We start from the raw sequence: 24,068 nt of genomic DNA, 5'->3' as shown, positions 1-24,068 counted from the left end.
GAAATATGATTTTAAAAATTCAAAATTGTATGCAGTTCTTGTGGAACAAAATTTAGTATTAGAAGGAACGCCATCAGTATGTGATGATATTAAGTTTAGAAACTTAATTGGAGCTTTTTCGTATGTAAGTGTGGGAACTAGACCTGACGTTAGCTTTGGTGTAAATTATTCAAGTAGATTTCAAAATAGTTATTATAAAACACATTACAAATATGCTTTGAGGATTTTGAAATATTTATTTTTAACAAAGGATTTACAATAAGCTTGTGAAAAAAGTAGTAATAATAATATTATTGATTGCTTTGTTGATGTTGATTGAGCAAGTAAAATAATTGATAAAAAAATCAACGACAGGCTATGTAATAAGACCGTATGGAAATGTAATTTATTGGAAATCCAGAAAACAGAATAGAGTTACAAAATCATAAACAGAAGCTGAGTTTGTAGCGTTGTCTGAGTGTGTGAATCAATTAAAAGTTATAAAAAATTTATTGCTTAGTTTGAAAATTGAAGTTTGCAATCTAGTTAAAATGTATAAAGGTAATTCTGGTGCTATAAGTATAGCTAGATTTAGAAATTTTACTAAAAAGTCGAAATACAGTAAAACTCATTATCTATGTGTAAACGAAAGTTATGCGAAACACGAAATTGATGTTGTAAAAGTTGATTCGGAAGAAAATGTAGCAGATATTTTTACGAATGATTTGGACAGAAATTAGTGCGAAAGATTTAGAAATAAGTTAAATGTAAAGTAGTTGAAGGTACTAAAATTAGGATTGTAATATAAATTTAAGGAGGGGTGTTGGAATATAAATAAATTTATATTAGATGTGCAAGTAGTGACATCTGTTATGCGGCATTGGCTCTATGGGTGCGAGATGATGTGTGTGTGTGCTTTGTAGTTTGTACAATGATGCAGTAGGGTTAAACGGAACATGGCCGTTGCCGTGCACGCACGCTCTCATAGAGTCTCTCTGTATTATGAGAAAAGATCTTGTTTTCTTAATTAATCTTGATTTCTCTATATTAAACTTAATTTAAGTGTTAAAAAGTGTTGTATTATTGATGCACTACCTCATAGTATATTTATTTAACAATTATTAAATATCAAACAAAGAAAAAATGCCCTGTCACACTGATCAATCATAACGTAGAGCAGAGGTAATGCTCTTTCACCAAGGAAAAGCTTTTGATTATCTGATCTCTCGTTGTTTATTAATATTAATATATTGTTTTTCACTGTTTTGACACAATGATTAGTAGTGGATAATATTGTTGGACAAAAAACAATAAATATAAGCCCAGTTCGACCAATAAGTCATAACGTAGGGTAGAGACATGGCTCTTTAACTATAGAAAATCATTCGATCACCCGATTTGTTGTTAATAATTTACAATAATTTAGTAATAATTGACATTTCAACACAATATTCAGTAGTGAATAATAGTTTTAGATAAGGAAAAAAAAACAATGAGCCCAACTGAACCTAGCAGTCATAATGTAGGGCAGAGATATGGCTCCTCCGCTATTGAAAAGCTTTTATTTAACTGATTTCTTGTGTATTTATAACTTTTTATTATACATCGCTTTTATGACACAACGATTAACGAAGGATACTACTATTAGTTAAGAAACAAATGAAATGAGCCCAGTTGGATGTATCAATCGTAACGTTGGGCAGAGATATTTCTAATTCACTTAAAAAAAACCATATTCTACAATTGCTATATGCTTATTTATTATGAATAATTGTTTATAGCTATTCTGATACCACGATTATCTTGTTATAATATTTTTTATTATTGCAGATAGCAAATGAGCCTATTTTTGATTGTTAAGAAAAAAATTTTTTTTATCATGGGCTCTAGGTGCAACTGCCGCTTTGCGCCCTCGAGTCACACTTTGCGCCCTTGTAATCACTTTGGGCCCACGGGCAGAAAAGTACTATGGGTCTGAAGGGCAAAGTAATTTACGGGGCGCAAAGTGTGCCCACCGGAGAAAAATTGCACTTTGCGCCCTCGGTAAGAAAAACATTATACGCGACTCGGGCATCAGCCTACAACAAGCGCGCCCTTCGGGCGCTCATGTTTGTACTTTGCGTCCTAGTGACGTACTGTTCCATTTTTGTTGTGCGCTATATAGTGCAGTGGCTATGTTTAGCGGGTTACTTAAATTTTAAATAGGAAACATTACCACTAATCCCTAAACCAAAAAACAATTTGAAAAGACATATATATATATATATATATATATATATATAAATAGACTCGCCGTGCCATGATTTATACATGTACATTAAAAATAAACTGATCTTTATCTAAAAGTATAAATTTTGAGATTTTAATAAAAATCTCAAGTAATTATTGGGATTTAAACCACTTAAGAGCTGAGAAAAATAGCATAACTTATATATTATAAAATAGCTTAATACATCACGCAGACGTATAATAAATATGTGTTAAGGTAGAGAACCTTATAAGCTATCATTTTTTAATAAAAAGTCTGAAGTCTTTAAACCGTTGTTTCAGATGCCAAATATAAAGTTACAAAGTTCCGATGGAGAGGTATTCGAAGTGGATGTTGATATAGCAAAGTGTTCTGTCACTATAAAAACTATGCTTGAAGACTTAGGTATGGATGAAGACGAAGAAGAAGTTGTACCATTACCAAATGTGAATTCAGCTATACTTAGAAAAGTAATTCAGTGGGCAACGTATCATAAAGATGATCCACCTCCACCTGAAGATGATGAAAACAAGGAGAAAAGAACGGATGACATAAGTTCTTGGGACGCAGACTTTTTAAAGGTATTTATTTCTATTTATTTCAACACGAACTTTAACTTACCCACCCAAAAAAAATAGGACTCCCTGGTCACAAATAGTTGGAATCCAATTCATGTAATATTAACGATTTGTATTTATTTTTGTTTATTGGCTGGGTGCACGCTGACCCCCGGGCACTCCCGAGGCTTAGCTACTAAAACATCGTGGTAAAAAAAAATAAAAAAAATACACTAACAAAGCTGATTGACCAGAATAAATAACTTTTTTTTGCGTTTTAATGGAATCTTTTTGAAAGTTTATAATTAGTCCTCAAATCTAATTTAGTATTATTTTTACGTAAATTTTTTTCAGCGCAAGAGAATGCTTTTATAAGCACCAAAAAATTATTTTTTACCTCGGCTGCAAGTTGGCAAGACCGTTTCTCATCTGACACTAGTCTTTTTTATTGATGTTAGCGTCAATGAGTCAGAATTATTTGTTATATTAAGCTGAATATAAAAAAATGGGTAGATTTGCAATTTTTAGGTTTTTGCCCATCACTGAAAATATATTACGTTTAGGCAATGAAAAGAAGGGGAAAGCTTTGTGAAAGAGTAATCATGAACTCGATGTGATAAAACAGAAAATAAATTCTGGGCTACATATAGATTCAAAATTTTTTTCACCGCACTGTTTTTGTAGCTAAGCCTCGGGAATGCGCGAGGTTGGCGTGCACCCAGCCTATGGTTTTCCTTCTATGAATTCTATTCTGTTTTCATTTTTTGCTCACTTAACACTTATTTAGTACACACTTTAAATTTCCAAAGTCCCTTTCACATAAAATTAGTATTTATCAAAAGTCCACAACCAGTATTTTTTCTCAGATTTATACTTCCACATCTTATTTTCGTAAATAGGCTAAGAATATGAGTATTTTTTAGAACTTTTTGTTACTAATACTATCGTAATACTTATTGTATTATGGCATTTAAATTCATAGCTTTAGAAGTCTGAGCAAGGTCTGGTTTGCTGGGTAGTTTTACTGTTATAAACAGTTATAAACAATGTTAACAACCTCTAACATTGTAAAAAAGGCTTAAAAAATGATATTATAGCTGTTTTAAATCTCGACAAAAATGACCTAACAAATAACCCAATAACCGCATAAGCTGATATGCGTAAAGGTAGAGACATATGCCAAAATACTGCAAAGGCCCAACTGAAATTAATTGACATAATTTATTTTTACATAAACAATGTACTACATATCAAAAACTAGAATGAAATTGGAAGGACAAGAAATTTTCCTCCAATTATCTTACTAATAAATAAAGCAAAATCGCTAAAACCGTTGTAATCGCTAACCGCGAAAACTACTAAACCGATTTTGCTGAAATTTTGCATACTAATTCTTGATAATTCCGAGATTGTTTTCGCATAGTTTTTTCTCTTGAAAAAGTAAATAACAGTAGCAATAAATAAGCTCAAAGTTTTGCTAAAGTAAGCTAGCTTTGCACTTTAATTCGGTAGGATCCGCTAGGTGACGTCAAGGTAAAATTAAAGCCATCCGCAATCAAAGATAGTAAAGAGCGGTTATAAGATGCATCATCGAGTTGTCGATAATAGTAGTCGTTCATCGGCAGTACACCAAGAACAGAGTTGTAAGTCGTGCAGCTGGACATTCCGGCTACCGATGACACTCTTCTTTCATGGGCAAGCGAAATAAATCGGTTGTACCCCGGATCGCCAAGATAACCAAGTGACACGAAAAAATACAGGTGTTCGGAACGTCAACGTCTCCTGAGAAATACCAGGAGACGTGTCTAGCTAGAGCATAATACAATATGCTCCATCACTTCAGAGTTCGGTGACCGTTAAACCATTCGGCCTGGTGCTGGCAGAGAAATTTCTACTTCAAATGCAAGCCAGAAAAGACAGCCCTGAAGAGTACGGGCAGCCACAACAGCCTCCTTCTTAGTGGTCATCCCGAGAGCATACCTACAGAGAAGGTATTCTCCAGGCCCACTCTCCCGACTAACGATGAGCGGTTGGTTATCCGAGGAGCGACCCGAAAACGTGATACTCTTGGGCCAGTGGTGTACCTCTCTTCAGCACGATTTGCGTACGCAGAGACTCTGAGTGTAGGAGTCAAGCTATCCGATGTACGCTCTTCATCTTCAAGAATTCGGTTCTTTTAAAGGCCACCTTAGTTTAAACTACCTTACCAAGAAATACATTTTTACTTCCATTTCTGAAAACGATTCGTTGACTAAAAGACTAAGTATGTAAAGCCTGTCACTATTAAACCAAGTCAGTCATTTACTGGTAGACGTCACGAGCGGAGTTGTTCATCGCAAGGCTGGAAACCCCGGTGACCGACAACCCTTTATTACCCTCTCAACTCTAAGCATTCAACTAGAAATCACCGATCCTCTCCAATGTCTGCGCTGGAAGAACTTAACAACTATGAAGGTAAAACAAACGTAAACCAACGGGAGAGTCTCCTACGGGCAAGCATCATGAACCAATCTCTCTACCTTAAATCACCAAAACAACTGAGTCTGCAAAAAAAGAAGGGGCTTTAGACACCAACGTCTTCGACATTATACCAGGAGACATTGGGAAAGAGCTCTACAACCAGCTCTAAAGCTTCAAACGTTGTAGTTGTCCTCCCTATCAGTGTGGTGATACAATAAGAGGCCAGAGAAGATCATCCTGAGGTATACAGGCAACTAAGTTTGCTCGAAACTTCACTCAAGAAAGAGTTTACTTAAGAAGCTCACTGGTCCTTTTCAAGGTCATCAGATATCGAACTACCTTGTCAACAAGTATATTATGACCTAATAAAGTTGAAAAAAATAGCCCTTATGGCGCTCAAAAGTCTTAACTATGCCAAAAGTCGCAAAAAATCGAATTAGAAAGAAAACTTGAAATTCATCTAATGAATACAATTGTAGGCTTCAAAAAAATGACTCCAACCATTTATCAAGATTAAAGCAGCATGAAAATCGATACATAAAAAATTTATTAAGAATGAAATCATTTCTTCACGATAACCCTCAAAGGAATCTCTTAAATCTTCCAGATTTTTGAGTAGGTAGAATATGTATTTTTATTTTTATGGCGATAAAAAATGTAGAGATTAAGCTCCAGGACTTAGTTGCTGTGGTAATAGAGTTGTGAGATGAGAGAAAAAAATTTCTTTTAATTATATTTTTTTTTGAGTTTTAAATCATTACAGCTTTAAACAATAATCCTTTTTGTAGATTGTACGGGAGAAACTGCAGATCAACGTCCTTTTAGGGCCAACGATTATTTTATGGCATAAGGAATGCACGGAACTTTTCAGAAAAATTATATTTTTTTCACTTTTTACAGATTCTTACTTGATCAAAGATTTTTGTTCTGAGAAGTGTCAGATATAGATGCAAAATTTTCAACTAAAAACGTTTCATATTACTTGTCAACACACTACAGTATTCTATTTAGTGAGTCTCAGGCGAAGCCGAGACAGGGGGGGGGGCTGCTAGTGCATGATACGCTTATCAAGCAATGACCAAAAATGCGACTTCTATTCAGTAAAACATTTTATACAGGCCGAAGGCCCTGCTGAAATTAATAGGCAATGTTTATTTGTACATAAACAATAAACTAATCAACAAAAACTGAAATGCACTTGGGAGAACGAGTAATTTTACTCTAATTTCTGTCATGCGCTTGAAAGGTAAGTACCGAAAACGTGATTTCTCCAAATTACAACTTTTTATATACTCCGAAGTCCCCGCTAAAATTGATAGGTATTGTTTATTTTTACATAAACTATTTACTAAAAATCGAAAACTAGGACAACATTAGGAGGACTAGTTAATTTCCTGCTTTTTTCCAGCATACACTTATCAAACAAGGACCAAAAATGTGACTTCAATTGATTGTAACTTCTTATATATGCCGAAGACCCTGCTAAACTTAATGCACATTGTTTATTTTCACATAAACAATAAACTAAAAAATCATAAACTAGAATAAAATTGTAAGGAAAAAAAATGTTCCTCTCATTTACCTCGTAAATTGCGACTTTTATTGATTATAACTTTTTTTATATGCCGAAGGCCCTGCTGAAATTAATAGATATTGTTTATTTTTACATAAACAATGTACTACAAATAGAAAACTAGAATAAAATTAGGACAAGTAATTTTCTTCCTATTTTCCAGCATACGCTTGTCAAGCAAGGACCAAAAATGCGACTTCTATTGATTATAACTTCTTATATACGCCGAAGACCCCGCTAAACTTAATACACATTGTTTATTGTTACATAAACAATGAACTAAAAATCATAAACTAGAATAAAATATAAAGGACAAAAAATTTTCCTCCAATTTTCCTCAAAAATTGTGACTTGTTTTGATTATAACTCTTTGTATGCCGAAGACCCCGCCAAAACTAATAGAATTTGTTTATTTTCACTTAAATAATGTACTTACGCTCGAAAACTAGACTGAAATTGGGAGGCCGAGTAATTTGCCTCCAATATCTATCATACGCTTGAAACGTAAGTACCGAAAACTTGACTTCTATAGATTTTAACTTTTTATATAAGCTGAAGTAATCATTGAAATTAATAGACTTTGTTAGCTTTTACATAAATATTGTACTAAAAGTCGAAAACTGGTATCAGGGGCCTATAATCCTTGGTGTCACTCATCTTACATAATTTTATCATTTTTGCAACATACATAATACATTATCGTAAGTAGCTCTTGCAACTTGAATTATAGTCAAATATTCTTAATTTATTTAACTATTATCGTTTTTCCGGTTCTTCTAGTATAATTACTCCGGCACTGCTACTGTATAAGACGTGAATTCATGTTTGACGACATGGGATAAGATCCGGAGGTACAGTACATATTTTGAGGTCCCCCAAAGTTGGGTGGATAGGCGGGTTGCATGGGCATTGGAAAATAAGTCCCTTGCACTTTGGTTGATACTTCTTGGATTCTCTAAAACAAAAACAAAAAAGTTAAAAACATTTATTTTAATGAAATTTTAAAGTAAAGTATTGTAAATGATTTTGAGTGAGCAATAAATAGTTTCAAAAAGTTAAACCGCGATAAACGTTGGTGTGAATAAATTTTGGTTGCGTATCAGTTTCCATTCTAAATAATTTTCAAAAGTAAAAATATTTTTAAATTGTAAATAAATTTCAAGTGTAAAAAAATAATTGTTAATAAATTGGAACTGTAGAAAAATTCATTGTACATAAATTTCAACTGTATAAACAAAGTGTAAATAAATTTTAATTGTAAATAAATTTTAGTAGTTAGTAAATCCTATTTGTAAATAAATTTTAATTTTGGTCACTCCTACTTAGCAACTAACTTTATATATGTGTACTTACTTTTATTGCATTATTTTTAAGTATTGAGAAACCACAAATGAGATAATTAGTTTGTTTCAGTATTCCTTACCAAGTATTCGCTACGTGCACAATTTTGAAGCAGCGCCAATCAGGGAAAAACCAGAACTATTGGCCTTGTATAGCAGAAGGCAACACTCGCGATACGTTCTATATATACTACGTTTGCTTCCGTTTTCGAAGTCAGAGTTTCTGCATCTTTGCAGGTTACGCTGGCTAATAGCTCTAAAAGATACACAGTATAAGATATATTTCATTGCATTTTAACCAAGATGTTTCAAGAAACGTGCATGAGTAAAATGTGTACTTACTACTCATAATTTTATTAAAAATCTAATTCTTAGAAATATTGTAGATGTATAAAAACATAAATGTCTTATGTTAGTAATGCTTAGCAGTTTACTGGCAGAAGGCAAACATATCGTTTAGTTTCACATATTAGCACAGGTATTGCTGCGATCGCTTTCTCAGATTGTGCACGTAGCGAATAAAAATTAATATTTTAAATTTTTATGTACATACTATATTTATATTCATATATTTTATAAAATATTATAAAATCTAATCATGGTCTTATTTTGCTTTAAAATACACTTTAATCAAAATTCTAAATAAATTATACTAACATAATGTCAAAAAATAGGACAATTGGAACAAGTATTACAATCAAAAGTTTCTCAGATTTATTTGATATTTACGTTAAAGTTAATTTCTTTAATAGCAATATTTAAACATTTGAAAATTAAAATAGTAATCTTAAAGTAAATTGATTTTTTTATGAAATTGTTAATCCTAGTCATTATGATATATAAGGTTTTGAAAATTAAACAAAAAATTCAATTGATATCTTACGAAAATCATTTGAAAAACAAAAAAAAATCTGTCGTTATAATGATTAAAGTATTGATAAAATAAGAAATTCAAACCAATTGCTCAACAATACTACAATTCAAAGACACGAATTTAATTAGGAAATTTTCTGATGAATCATACAATATAATAAATGATTACTATTCAGAAAAAAATCTTTCTGAAAATAAAAAAATTAAAATCCTTGAAAAATAAGAGTAATATTCGAACAAAAGTTAAAGATTTGATAAGTAATACGTTAAACATTAAAAAAAGCAAGTCTTATGATAACTTAATAGTTAATCGTACTAAATCTGAACAATTCAAAAATTCTTTAAATAATAGTTTATATTAAAGAGATGCAAATGAATTATTAAATTTTTTTTTTTTTTTTGTATAATAAAGACTATTTTTAGTCTCAAACAAGATTAATGATATTTAAAAATATTGTAAAAAAATGAAACTTTTATGTCAATTTCATTTTTGAGAATGAATATTTCAAAAATGTAAGAATTCTGAAAATTATTTTAAAATATTGATTAACTGAGAAACTTATGGTACGTCAATTTAAATACAAAGTTTTGTGAATATAATAAATCTACTCATTACAATTGTTGTTCCAAATTCTATCAACGTGTTATATTTGGGTGATTGTTCAATGATTGAAAATTGAATATTTAATTCTCAGGAACCGTGGATTAAGGTATATTTAAGTTATTGTGTTATCAAAATAGTGGTATTAAAAGAGAACTACGAAATCTTATGTATATTGAATCTAAAATAAGAAAAAAATCTGAGTATAAATAAATGAATAATACATTTAATAATGAAAATTTAAATCCAATTTCTGAATGGTATTCTAAATAAATATAATGATTTATTAGTAAGTCCTGTGTTTTATGGTGAAATGAGTTGTAAATGTATATATTATTCAGTAGTGGTTGGCCAGAAATAAGAAAAAAGTCAACGTGTTGTCATGAGCAAAAAGTTCGTCTTAGTCCGTTGAGTAAATATAATTTAGAATTGGAAGAATTTTTACTTAATGATGACAATTTTAAAATACTTATCAGGTAGTACAACAATGTGCTCAGTTTTTCATCTTCGATAAGTAGAGAAATAGAACAAAAAGGAAAAGGTTTATATAATATTAAAATTTAAGGACAAATTTTTCATGTTGTGCAAAACACATTCAATTCTGATATTAATAAAAAACCAAAAAATGGTCGACTGTATGTATGATGATAATAATGATGAAATTGCTATTCTAAGGTGAAAATCTATAAATAAAAGTAAGATTCTTAAATAACATGTCGAAACTTTGACAAAAATTATGAAAGAAAATCTAATAGCAAAAAAGTACTAACATTTACTTTAAAACACAAATGTCGAAAAACTACCAAATAATGAAATAATTTTTTTAAGAAAAACCGGCCAGCAAAAATATACATACAATAAACCATTGATTGCGGTGCTATTATATTTTAAAACTTTGGACTTCCAGAAAGCTTTAATCTTTGTGATTATATCATCGAATTCTGATAATATGGTCTACCTCATGCACGCATTTTAAAACTTTGCATTCTTATAAAAAAATTATTACACCTGAACAAATTGATGCAATTATTTCAGCTGAAATTTCTTATGGTAATACAAAACTTTCAATATTAGTGATTATACACATGCTTTATGGACCTTATACGAACAAAGTCCTTGTATAATTGATGAAAAATGTACAAAAAATTTTCTCTAATCTTTAAAAACTTAACTTTATTTCAAACGAATGGTAACTCTGAGTATAAAAGAAAAAATAATACTTCTGAACAACATGTTTATAAACTTTGGAGAAAAGATGAAATTTTAGTAGACAATTCAATGGTTGTACCGTATAATAAGTCTTTGTTGATAAAATATAAATGTCATATCAACGTCCAATTCTGTGCATCTATTCAAAGCATAAAGTATATTTACGACTACATACAATATCTGGCTTCGCGCGCCAACCTCCCAACTTTTGAATCGGTTAAATACTTCACTATTGAATCAATCATATCATGGAGCTTAGGAGTAGCAGACAATGGACCAGGAAGGCTAAAACTAATCAATTTGGTGGAAATAAAATGAAAATCAAGACAAATTTTTTTATATTTTACAACCATTCTGACAAACGGTGCGTATAACAGCACTGCATTGGTGTGATACCATGCACATACATGCTATCGTCATTGGCATAGTAAAAAATCTCGTCAAATTTAATTGTGACATCAATCACTTACACAACCTACGGGTTATTACAGTACCGATACTGCTATCTATGAAGGTGTTGATAAATCAGATGATAATATTTATATGAATTTTCTCATAGACAGTCTCTGTGTGCACGTAACTTGTTGGCAACGGGTGGGCATACGGTTAGTCGAACACGGAGTTACGACGGAGTGCACCATGGCGAGGTCCTCTTGATTTTAATGGGAGGTATATAGAGAAACGCAAGCAGCGAATGAAAAAAAAAAAGTGGTAGGCGGACTGAGAGAATGCAGGTACAGTTGCATTACCGACACTGGCGACTCTACAGTAATAACACTAACCAATTTTGGGAGCGTAGCGGTCCCAAACGGTACAGCGTGTCCATGCTCGACAGTGGCTATGCTTTTTTCTTTGACACGGACACTCCTACTCTGGAACAGTACAGCTTCCGATGTAGTAAAGAGTATATACATGTATTGAGTTTTTACGCCCTTCGTTAGATAAGTATGATTTATATGTACGACGCAGAGGGACGCCGAGGCGAGAGAGACATCACCCAACTCTGATGGGCATCGGGCGCAAGGGTGTACCCCAATGTTATATGTGTGCGTACAAGTGCATATTTATGAGAACTTATGAGATAGAGGAGAAGGGGATGCAAATGCTTTTGCGTGGCACGCTTCTGTCGTTGAGGAGTACCTATACTTGGGATATCGTTAAGAATACTAATTTGGTCCTCTCTCATCCACAATTTTTTGGATTGGGGGTCAAAAGTTGAGACTTGTACTTACAGGGGGTGGGAAACTCAAGTGCAAATATTTTATTTTTATCCACTTTGTGGTTTTGAATCTCCGAGGAGTCGAGGTAATGGTATTGATGCAAAAAAAAAAAAAAAAAAAAAACTATTTTTCGGGCATATTTTACAATAGTAGCTTACTTTTCGCGTTCCATTGACTACCTGGATACCAAAACAAATGATTTTGACCAACTGTTCGGTCAAAATCTGAGTAATGCGCACAATTGCCAACTGTGTACAGAAGAGTGATTTTACGTAGATTTGAAGTTGCAACCACTCTGCCGAACTTGTTAAATTTACATACCATGGCTTCTAGTCTGCACTGAAAAACATTTAAAGGGTCGATGCTGCACTGCAGCTCTCTGGAGCCAATGTTTCAAGGGATGATAATATTACGACGGGCTTGCGATGATATCGAGTTTAATTTTGTACCAATTAGCCGACACATATATGTAGTGACAACAGTAATGTAATCCGTTGTTACTAGTGTTATATTTAAAAATTATACTGTTTAAAAGTGAATTAGTTGCGGCGTCATAAATGCTGGAAAATACGAGTGACCCAGTGCGAAATAATCAGAGGAAACAATCATTAAGTGGATATTATTGCATATCTACAATATGTAGATAGAATCTGTATAATGTATTATTTTTATGGTATATTAAATTATATTTCCATTAAAAGACTTTAAGTAAAACCTAAATGAAAAAATAATCTTTTAACTACCAATATAAATGGTTTTATATGGTGGAATGTTGCTTGGAATGCCCCACACCACGGTGGGGGGTCTATGGGGGGCTATGGGTTGGTTGTGTGGAATGCCCAACTGAGATAACGATATAATATAAGAATATAATATAGGAACTAAATTTAGTCTTCAAACTTCCCTCCTCTTAATTTTTTAATGTCTTTTGAGCCCTCCCTCAAAATAAAATAAGAATCTTAATATTTTTCCAATATTTTTACTCACTCAAAATTGTCTTACTTTTACTAGGCCCCGCTCGCCCATCTTCCTATAGACCCTTCTTTTCCTTCTCCCCCCTCATAATTTGCGGTCCTCCCTCTGGTCCCCCCTCATGCACCTTCAGTGATTTAATTATATCTAAAAAATCTTATTACATTTGTTCAGTTTTACACATATTTAATGTACATATTCATTAACTAACATTCGATGTGATGATAACATGTATAAAACAAAAAATAGTAAAAAAAAATTTTATTTTGTAAATCAATGATAGTACCATATAGTCCATTCTACTTGGTACTATTTACAAGGCACAGCGATTGTCTCAAGTACACCCACGCTTTTATTAAGTTTAATAAATAGATATTTTGCAATAAACTATTTAACTTGCTCTACTGGCCTTTTCATAACTGACAGTGACTTTACCTGATGTGCTGGCCAATTGTTGGCTTCTTTTGAAAAGTCTTATAATCAATAATACTGTGAAGTATTTATTTTATAGAAACATTCTGGCCTCACACTATAATTCAATCGACAAACTATATCCAAGAAATCTTATTATTTTATATTTATTTAGTTTCAAAATATAGTCATAAATTTAAGTGTAGTCGGGATTTGGATTAAAAAAGAAAATACATTATTTTTTTTAATTTGAAGTAATCAAAGTACAATGTATATTTTGGATTATATTCATAAAAGATGGGATAGAGCATTATGTTAAATAACGAAAACAGATACGACTGATCAAGAATACTGTACAGAAGTTTTTGATGAAATATTAGATTATGTTGATAGTCGCTATTTAAGCCCTATAAAAGCAGCATGTCGACTGCAAGAGTTTTATCTTCAGAAAATTATTCCGTATTTAACTTACCAGTACATATTAAAAATTAACAAAGAACAGTTTTTCAAGAAAATAATATGTTTATAAATATAGAAAATCCTGAAACAGCATGAACGGCTTGGTTTGACTAAAATAAAATAGATAGTTTCGCGAAAAAAATTAGATACATACATATTTCAAAATATAACTGTTTTCATTCGACGCTATAAACTTGGGTTAGAAAAAAAAGAGTTGGATGTAATTTAACAATAGTGTGACTGATTGCAGTGTCACCTAAGAAGTCTGAGCGTTTTTTTTTAAATTAATTTGAGTCAGGTGAGTGGAGCTAAATCTTTCAAAAGTTCGAAAACAGTTAATAACACACGAGGTCTGTCAGGAAGGTAATGGACCTACCTCTACAACTCCGCTCTGGCGTTGTTCTTCATCATCCAGTGCAAAACATCCTTCATAGTTATCCCCATTTGATTAAACAACACGGTTCCAGCAATGTTTCCACTTCTCGAAACAGTCTTGGAACTCACATTTAGAAGTGGCCTTCAGTTCTCTGGTCGCATTATTCTCAACCGTCGTTTTGTCATCAAATCGCTGTCTTTTAAGTGGTTTTTTTAGTTTTGAAAACAGCCAAAAGTCACAAGGGACTGTGTCGGGACTGTACGGAGGTTATCGCAGTAATGCAATGCTGTGTTAAGTTAAAAACTGTTGCACAAGATTTAATGAATGTGCTGGCGTATTATCGTGATGAAAAATTCAGTCATCACTTGACCAAGATTTCGTGCGTTTTCTCCTCACTGCTGCACGTAAACGTTTTAAAACTTTAACGTTAAATTCTTTGATGATTGTCTGACCTGTTAGTGCATATTCATAGTGCACAACACCTTCCCAATAAAAAAAAAACCATCAAAATTAACTTAACGTTGCTTCTACTTTGACGTGTTTTTTTTGTCTTGGCAATCCAGAGTGTTTCTACTGAGAAAACTGCTGCTTTGTTTCAAAGTATAATCATTATTGACCATTTCTAAGGTTAAAATTTCCCAAATTGTAGTTATTGGTATTCCAAGATCTTCTTCTAGCTTCCGCACAGTCATACGACGATCTTGTTTGATCGCAAGTAAGGCTTCACTAGACCAAGACAAGACCAAGATTAGCATCACTCTTGTATTGATCTTGAAAACTCTCGAAAATGGGCAATATTGTCTTGGTCTTGGTAAATGTACTCTTGTATTGTATTGGTCTAGTCTTGGTTGTTGGCCAAAGTACTATTGAGAAAATTACACCCACACACACACACATACACTTACACATTATACGAAGGCAAATTAGATCTACTGCTTATCTTTAATCCTAGATCCAAGGCGCTTAAAGTAGAAGGATTTGATGCGATTGATTGGGAAAAAAATCTATAACGAACAAGTGTAGAAAAATTCCAAGCTCTATTCAAATCTCAGTATTGTGAATCAAATTTTGTGGACTTTTCGAGGGACTAAAGCGATTTTGTCGACATTGAAGAGGAGTTCTTAAATTTTAGCAATACTTTTTTAAATACTCAAACAAGTGGCTGATCCTCGAAAAATGAACTCCAAAGCTGCTACGAAGCCCTAAGAGCTACAGTGAAAATCAATATAGTAGATTGGTGGTGGGACCACGAAAATTTATATTTATCTTTAGCAAGAATGACACGTGATATTTTAACTATACTCTTGTCATCAGTTCCAATAAACGCATGTTTTTGGAAGCTTCACTAATAATCACTAACAGGAGAACCTCGTTAAAGTGGTTCTTTCATGACTCCTGAGTCAAAGGTGTGACTGTCGAGTTGATATTTAATACTGCTGCTTAATTTTTAACAGATTATTTGTTAATGTTGTTTATTGAGGCAAATTAAGTACTGATTCAAAATTTTAGATCATAATATACGATATAAAAGTTTGTAAGAATAATTATCTCAAATTCGCCGTTAACCTCAAAATACCAGCAGTGGATGCTTGCCTATGCTTTCGGCTAACGAAACGAAAATGTATACCTGTGTTTTTTTTAATATCTTTTGATTAAGTCTGTGAACACATATTTTTCGAGATAGCAGTATGTTTGGAATTGCATAAGCTGTATTGTGTCAGTTTTTTACTTAATTATGTTCAATAAATAAATAGCTAGGCTACAACTTTTCAGTAAAAAATGTTTAGTAAGATTTCATACTATTCTGTTCATAATCATTATATGAAAGAACCACCTTAAAGTGTCAAACCATTCGCAGTTTGCTGTGCTTTAACTCGTGAGTTAAAAGTGCCTTAGCGAAAGATATTTGTGGAATCGATTTAAATATTTTACTATGAATATTATTTTGTTTGTATGTATTAAACCACACCAGTTTCATCCTAATTTATCATTTCTTATTCATGTACATTAAACTTAAATAACTTTATGTAATTTTTTTTTTGTAATTGGCTTGCATTAAAATGAATTAAATTACCAGAAATGAATATACTATATTATAGTTATAAGATTAAGTACGGTCACCAAGAATCTTGTCAAGACAAGATTCTTGGTCTCCTGACTCGTCTCGAAATTTTTTTTCGACTCTTGTCTTGACTCTTATCTCGAAAACTAAGGCATAACCAAGACAAAACCAAGACACCTCTTGGTCTTGCGTGAAGTCGCACCCGCTCAATATTATCCAATATTTTGGTCATTGAAGGTCGGCCAGAGCGAGGATCACTATCAACAGAAGTATGGCTTTTTTTGAAACGATTTAACCAATTTCTTATTCGTGTTTTGCTCATGCACTTATTTCTAAAAGCCTTCTGTATTATTTAAATAGTTTTAGAACTTATTTTTCCGAGCTGAAAGCAAAATTTAATGCAAATTCGTTGATCTTGCTTTTCAGTCATTCTTAACAATTACGAAATTCGCCAAACTTGAAAATAAATTTGTAAACCAAGACGCGCTGCGCATGAACTCTGCGTCCGAAAGGTATCAATGAGTAACATCTGAGTTCGTAAGGCTTTACTGTTTACGTTTATGCACCACAGAGGTCACTCGAACACTACGGCGCGGAATTGTAGAGGTAGGCCCGATACTTTCTGGACAGACCTCGTACATGACAGTACGTTTAGAGATTCTGCTATTGCTTAAGGTTCAGTTGAACACAACTCTCAAGTATCTAAAATTTTTGAGGAAGCTTTTATCGTTATGCTGTCAGAGATTAGTACATTATAAACATCAAACAACGAACTATATTAAAAACAGCTGCAAAACTTTTTGTCCACTATTTACGTATGCCCCCTCAATTTCTAAGATGCTGAGCCATAATATTAAAACAAGTTAGTCGAGTAGCATTTTATCCTTATAGGTATAGCTAAAGTGCATGAAGTAAAGAAGACTTGTCGCAGTCGTCGTCATCGCTTGCTTTTATTACGTTACCAGTTATATAGCTATGGCCGACATTTCTACTCCTCTCCTTGTAGGCGCACATACCCCTATCATGCTTTTCAAATAAAATAAAAAAATGTGTGCCTAGTTTGGCTGCTTGTCCGCAACGGGGTGCTTGAACCGGTGGAAAAAGTAAGCACACTCTGTAGCATTGCAGTCAGTAATCTCTTTACTAATCTCTGATGCTGCCATATCAACTGAGAAAATTTTTCGTACTATGTTTAATATCTGCAGACATTTGTGGTAAGACTATTTGTGAATCATTCAAAAATTTTTTATTAAAGATTTAAAAAACGATACGCAAAGTAATGCCATATTTCAATGAAATCAAATCTTTAAATTTAAAGAAAAATTATGTAAAGGTTATGGATGACTAGAACCAAATGAAACTATAACATCTAAAGATATTAAAGACAATGAAACTGTTAACAATTAAGAAACAAATTTTTGAGGATTTATTCACTAAACTGAATAGTAATCAAAAGAAAATTTTTAATGAAATTATTAATAATGATACAAAATTATATTCTATTAATGGTCCAGGAGGTTCTGGAAAAACATGTTGATATAAAACTTTATATTTTATTTTTTGTCAAAATAGGAAAAAGGACATTGCTATGGCTTGGACGGGAATTTGCTTCAATTTTATTACCTAAAGAGATGACAAGTCATAGAACGTTTTGATTACCATGAGATTTAAATTACATTAAAAGCTTTTTTTTAGAATACTAAACTGATGAAAAAAATTAATAGAAGTTTATGTAATAATTTGGGACGAATCTTTGATGATCTCTAAAAAAGCTTTGGAAATAGTGGGTAAAATTTTAAAAGACTTATGGGATAATAAAATTTAGTGAGTAAAAAATTATTTTTAAAATTAATAAAATTATAAAATATTCATTTCTATGGTAACAATTTGAAATTATAAAATTGAAAAATAATATGCGGGAGTACAGATTTACAATTTTCATTCTTGTTAATGGCCATTGGAAACGGAACCATAAAGTCTTTCAAAATTTCTCAGGGATGGAAAACTGATGACATTGTAAACGAATTCATGGGAATGGTATAAATAGTTGCCTAAACAAAGTAATTCTAAAAACTCATAACCAACTTTCGTATATATTAAATGACGGAATTTATACTTTTATCAAATGGAACAAACATACTTATTACAGCATAGATTATGCAAAATATAAAGGTAGTGATCGCACTAATGAAAATATAAACATACATTTTCCTGTAGAAACTTGAAATAATGTACATGAAGGATTACCGCCCCATGTTTTAAATTTAAAAGTAGATGCTATTGTTATGTTGATAAGAAACTTGAGGATATCCGATGGCTTGTGCAATATCAAAAGACTACCTATAACAAAATTATTTAAATATAATTTACAAGTAGAAATAATAACTGATAAAGAATCTAGTAACAAAGTTTCCGTGCCAAGAATCACTTTAAATACCGGTAATAACTCATCATTACCGTTTATTATATATAGAAAACATTTTCCATTAGTTCTAGCTTTTTACATGACAATCAATATATCGCGAGGTCAAAGTTTTGATAAATTAGGATTTTACAACAAAAGACCTTTGTTTTGTCATGGTTAATTACACATATTGGTATCAAGATGTAAAAATTCTGAGAATATATTTATACAAAATGATTCGGAGAACCAAGCAAACATTGAAAATATTGTGAGGCATGAAATTTTTGATCATTAACAATTTTATCGTTTTTTTGTCGAAGTTTATTTCTTATAATTTTTTCTTTTTTCTCTAAGAAATTTTGTTTTTGAAAAATATAAAATGCATCTTAAAAATTAGACTTTTAACGAGTAAAAACACGAAAAAAGTTACTTATTTATTAAGACACTGTATTTTCAAATTCTTACATTGAAAAAAAAAAAAGAAAATCGAAATATTCACATTACAAAATTTTTTATTTATGTTATAACTTTGACCTTTATTTTGAATTTTTTGAATTTTAGTAAAAATTAATTTTACACCATTGACGAATAGAATCGTTTCTAAATTCATACTTGAAATTTTATCATTAAAAATCGGCGTATATTTTCAAACGCAAATTTTATGATGATAAAAATTTCATAATTTTATTTTCTATGCCAAATACCATATTGCTGCTATGTAATTATAATATTTAATATTGATTAATGAATATTTTAATTCCTACTCTTATACAGTTATGTACAGTCTTCTTTTACGAAAAACGCTTTCATAAAAAGTTTTCTATCTCTGAATACTTCAATTCCAAGTAAATGTTGTATTTAAAATATAATAAAATAATGTAATTCAAAACCATATGTTGCATGTATATTTTAAGTATATTGAGATATTAGAAACATCATCAAGAGAAGTTGAACAAACTGAATAACACTTGTAAGAACTTGATTATGTAACTAAAAAGTCCATCATTTTTTAGATATTTAGTTATTGAATTCTGGAGTTTTCAATAATTCTTAAGGAGTTGGCGCGTGAAGTGCACAGGGGAGCAAAGTTTCTATTTTTTTTTTTTTTTTTTTGTAATAATTATAAGTGTACGAACCGGAAATATACTATATAGAAGTATGAATATGTATATATAATTAATTGAATAACACATATAAAATATTATATACATAGCATATGTAAAATAATTTAAGTAAACAGATATTATATAAATATATATGATAAAGTGCAGCTAGGGTCATGTGGTGCTGATTGGCTCTGTCATTGGTAATTTATTTGGTTTTTTTTTCATTACTATGATATGTTTTTGTACAAAGACAGCCGATTTCTTCCAATCACATTTAAATTTTTTGTGTAACTCCAATTCATTATACATTTTTTACATGTTAACGAATAAAAAAATCTAAACATAACTAAATATTTGCTTTTTTTTAACCTATAAAATTCGCTAATGAAAAATACATATTTGTAAATAAACTGTCTTTTTTATATAAAAATATTAAATGACGATTATTTAGGGTAATAAAAATAAATACTTGTTCACCATAGACAATCAAATACCACTGAGTTCAACAGCGTACTCTTAAATGTTTCTCATTTGTCAGGGGGCCTGAGACCCACACCTCGTTTTTTATACTTTTTTTCTTGTTTGTTTTAATATAAGTAAATTGGTACGGTATACTCCAAGCGCAAATACACATATTAATAACAACCACAAATTTTATACGCAGTGCCAAACGATACGTCCAGTCAAGCCCTATCTTTTGTCGTAAGCAGTCGCTCTATAGTCGCTTAAGTCACTATGTACATTAGACAATAAGTTCATTTTTTAATGCATATCATACTTTCAATGCTATTTTTTTTAATTTTAACACGGTAGCGAAGCATTGTTGCTTCTTGTTTTGATTTTTCATGCGCTGCTTCAGTGGTCTGTGAAAATTAATTTAGAACAAAGTTCAGGTATAAGTTGCAATGCAACACAAAAAAATTTAAGGAATCATATGCAAGTGGTCACAGATAATTAGTGTCAATCCAATAGTAAGTATTTGGTATGTAATTAAGTAGCCTGTTATTCAGTGATAAAAATGAAATGCAAAAGCTAATACGCGTAAATCGCAAGTAATCAAGAAAAATTAAGTGTGGAAATAATTAATGACATAGTATTTAGCAATTATCACAAGTACAGTGTCGAATAGACAACTTGAATGCATAAGAGAAAGCAAAATGGCATTTACAACTGTAGAAATTTTTTAAAATGTATATGACTCAATCCACATACTGTAGATGATTAATTGAAAAAAAATATCACAAGTAAAGCTGAAAAATTATGAAAAAATTAGAATTCGCTGAGTTCAAGCGAACAGTAAATAAATTCAAGGCTGAAATAATCCAATTCCATTCAAAAATAAGAGGGCAGTGTTACAAATCTTAAAGGAAAATATGGCAAGATTATGTAATTAAATCCAATCCAACCCTCAATAAGGTGTCCAAGCTAGAAACAAAACTATGAAAAAAAAGTATTAAAATCGAAAATTATGAAGCTAGTAATAAAAAAATAAAGCTATAAACGAAAATAGAATAGAAATTATGATTAAAAAAAAAATCATAAAAATTAAATTCTGAAAAGTCAGAAAAGAAACAGAATCCTATTAAATGATATGGTAATCTAGTTACACATGTGATATACATTAATTACATTAATGCTAATGTACCAAATACATTCAAGGAGGTGCTTAGTTTAAAAGAAATCAAAAAATTGCAAGAAGACATTAAGAATAATATAAAAATCTTATTAAAAATATAACGTGGGATAATGTTGAAAAGCTAAAAGATAAGGAAATTTCAGATGTGAGATGAGAGATGTGAGAGTGGATATTCAGCAGGAAAAATGAAACTACAGTTAAAGAAAGACTAGCAGTAAGAGGTTTTTGACAAACTGAGTACATAGAAAATACAAATTATCCTGTTAGTAAAATGCAAATATTAAGAATATTTTTATTGAATTGTTTTAAAAATAATTTATTCATCATACTAATGGATTTAGAAGCGGTGCACAGAGTGGACTTATTTCCGGACTTTTACTCAAAACCTAATATCTTGAGAACAAAGACAGATTGAAGGTTCGTTTTTTTTTTTTTTTTTTTTTTTTTTAATTTCTTGTCCTAATTAATATTTTTTCTCAATTCTGTTAACAAAAAAACGACTTTTAATCTGCTTGCATTTTCAAGATAATCAAAAATTTGAGGTTTTAGTAAAATTTATAGGTAAGGTTTCTATTTTTTCAGTAAAATAGTTAACTTTTCTCATTCTGTTTCTAAAAAAAAAAAGAAAATACAGAAAAAACTAACTTTGTAACTGCTTAAAGTCTCGAAATAATTTTAAATTCAAAGTTCGATTAAATGTGTAGGTTAGATTTTCATTTCTTGGCCTAATTAATATTTTTTCTCAATTTTGTTTACAAAAAAAATCAACCTTTTTTCTGCTTGCGTTTTCAAGATATTCAAAAATTTGAGGTTAGAGTAAAATTTTTAAAAATGAAGTTGAGTTAAAGTAAAGCATGTTATAATTTTTTTACCTTTCTAATATTTTTCTTCCATTCTGTATCAAAAACCAAAGAATTGAAAAAAACGAACCGTCTATCTGTCTTTGTTCTCGAGATACTAGGTTTTGAGTAAAAATCCGGAAAATGGTTCACTGTGTGGCGTTCTTAAATGGCTAATTAAAATCAAACAAATATATTCATCAGCTAAAGAAGCTTCAAAATTGATAGAAATAAAGTTTGTGAGTTGAACAAAACGTTGTGAAAATTCAGTGGAATACATTTCATCAATTTTTTAGCGATTGAAATTTCGTTTGAAGTAAGTACAGTTTTTGTTTATACGTAAAAAATAATAACTCAAGCCGAACATATATTTTAATCTTTGTTGATGATTTATAATCATGCAGTAAAGGTTCGAATAAAATGAGAAAAATAAAATCGAAGCTTATGAAAAAATTTAATTGTTGGAATCGAAATTGATTACAACAAAGAAAAACACCCGATAAAGTGAAGTCAACCAAAATATCTAGAGTCACTAGCAATAAAATATAATCTAGAAAATGTGAAGTTATGTCAAACTCCTGTGAAAACAAATTTAAAATTTAAAAAGTCTGATAGTTGCAAAGAACAAATAAAGTACACACATTTGATGGGAGAACTGTCATACGAAAGCACAAGTACGAGATCGGATTTAGAATACAGTGTAAATTATCTTAGTAAATTTCATAATTGTTATCATGTGACTCACTGTAAGTATGCAATAAAAGTGTTGAAATATTAAGTGAAGACAAATGATACAAAATTGATTCATAGCTGTGAGGAAAAAAGTAAAGTATTAAACAGTATGTTCTACTGCCTCAAATCTCTTCTATCTCTTTCTTTCCCCTACTTCTCTCATACGACCTAGCTTGCACACATCTCGTTTTCCCTTTAACTACACGTATATACACACACTCCCTATATTCCCGGCGCATTACAATTTTACAAAAGACACATGAAAAAAAAAAATACAATCAATAATTACAATTAACGCTACAAATCGACAACCCATCTATTTTCCCACAAACCTACCGATTCACACTAAAATGTACACGTATAGATATATCTGCGCACACAGTATTAACGTTAACATCACTTTAAAGTCCTTTAATTACACATTTCTTCTTATTATTCTCGCTTTTCTCGCTCGTGCTTCTCTTTGCTCGTCTCACTGGCTATATGTCTCCGTCGTTCTCTCCTCTTCCCTCGCATGAAACATAACAAAACACAAACACACGTACACAGGGCATTAAAACGAGCCTAAAACCTCAAATTTTACATCGAGTCGAGTTTTGGTGTTTTTCGGGCTAATATGAAAAATGATCCCGTCTTAAATATAACAAAATGATTACCATTTGTGGAGAATACAGCGTTATCAGAAGCTCTGACTGAAATATTGTTTATACAGAATTTGTTTAATGAAATTTCTTAAGTGAAATTTAAAAATAAATTGATGTTCATAAAAATAATTTAGGGACAGTTGCGACTGCTAAGTATAAAAATTTTACAAAAAATTTTGAAATACCTAGAAGTACTGTATTCCCATGTAAATGAAAATTATCAAAATAGAAATATAATACAATAAAAATTGATTTAAAAAATATCATGGCTCGTATGTTAACGAAGAGTTCAGATAAAGAATAATTTAATATAAATAAAAGAATGTTAAAATGGAAAAAAGTTAAAGATAGGTATTGGTGAAATTAA

The 24,068-nt window shown here is 31.0% G+C and overlaps 1 protein-coding gene across 1 annotated transcript in view; it reads left to right on the top strand.

The window, feature by feature from the left end:
* Positions 1–24,068, top strand: part of SkpA (S-phase kinase associated protein 1 SKP1-related A) — a 77,079-nt gene that overhangs the window by 17,958 nt on the left and 35,053 nt on the right. Inside the window, exon 2 of the mRNA XM_014364136.3 lies at positions 2,530–2,808. Within this exon, the coding sequence (XP_014219622.1) occupies positions 2,530–2,808 (279 nt within the window). The remainder of the gene's footprint in view (positions 1–2,529; positions 2,809–24,068) is intronic.

The sequence above is a fragment of the Copidosoma floridanum genome, unplaced genomic scaffold, assembly GCF_036245765.1.
Source record: "Copidosoma floridanum isolate Cflo_tuat_1 unplaced genomic scaffold, Cflo_Japanese_pri ptg000011l, whole genome shotgun sequence".
NCBI lineage: Eukaryota > Metazoa > Arthropoda > Insecta > Hymenoptera > Encyrtidae > Copidosoma > Copidosoma floridanum.
Note: the sequence above shows the minus strand (reverse complement) of the source record. Positions and strands in the feature narration are given on the sequence as shown.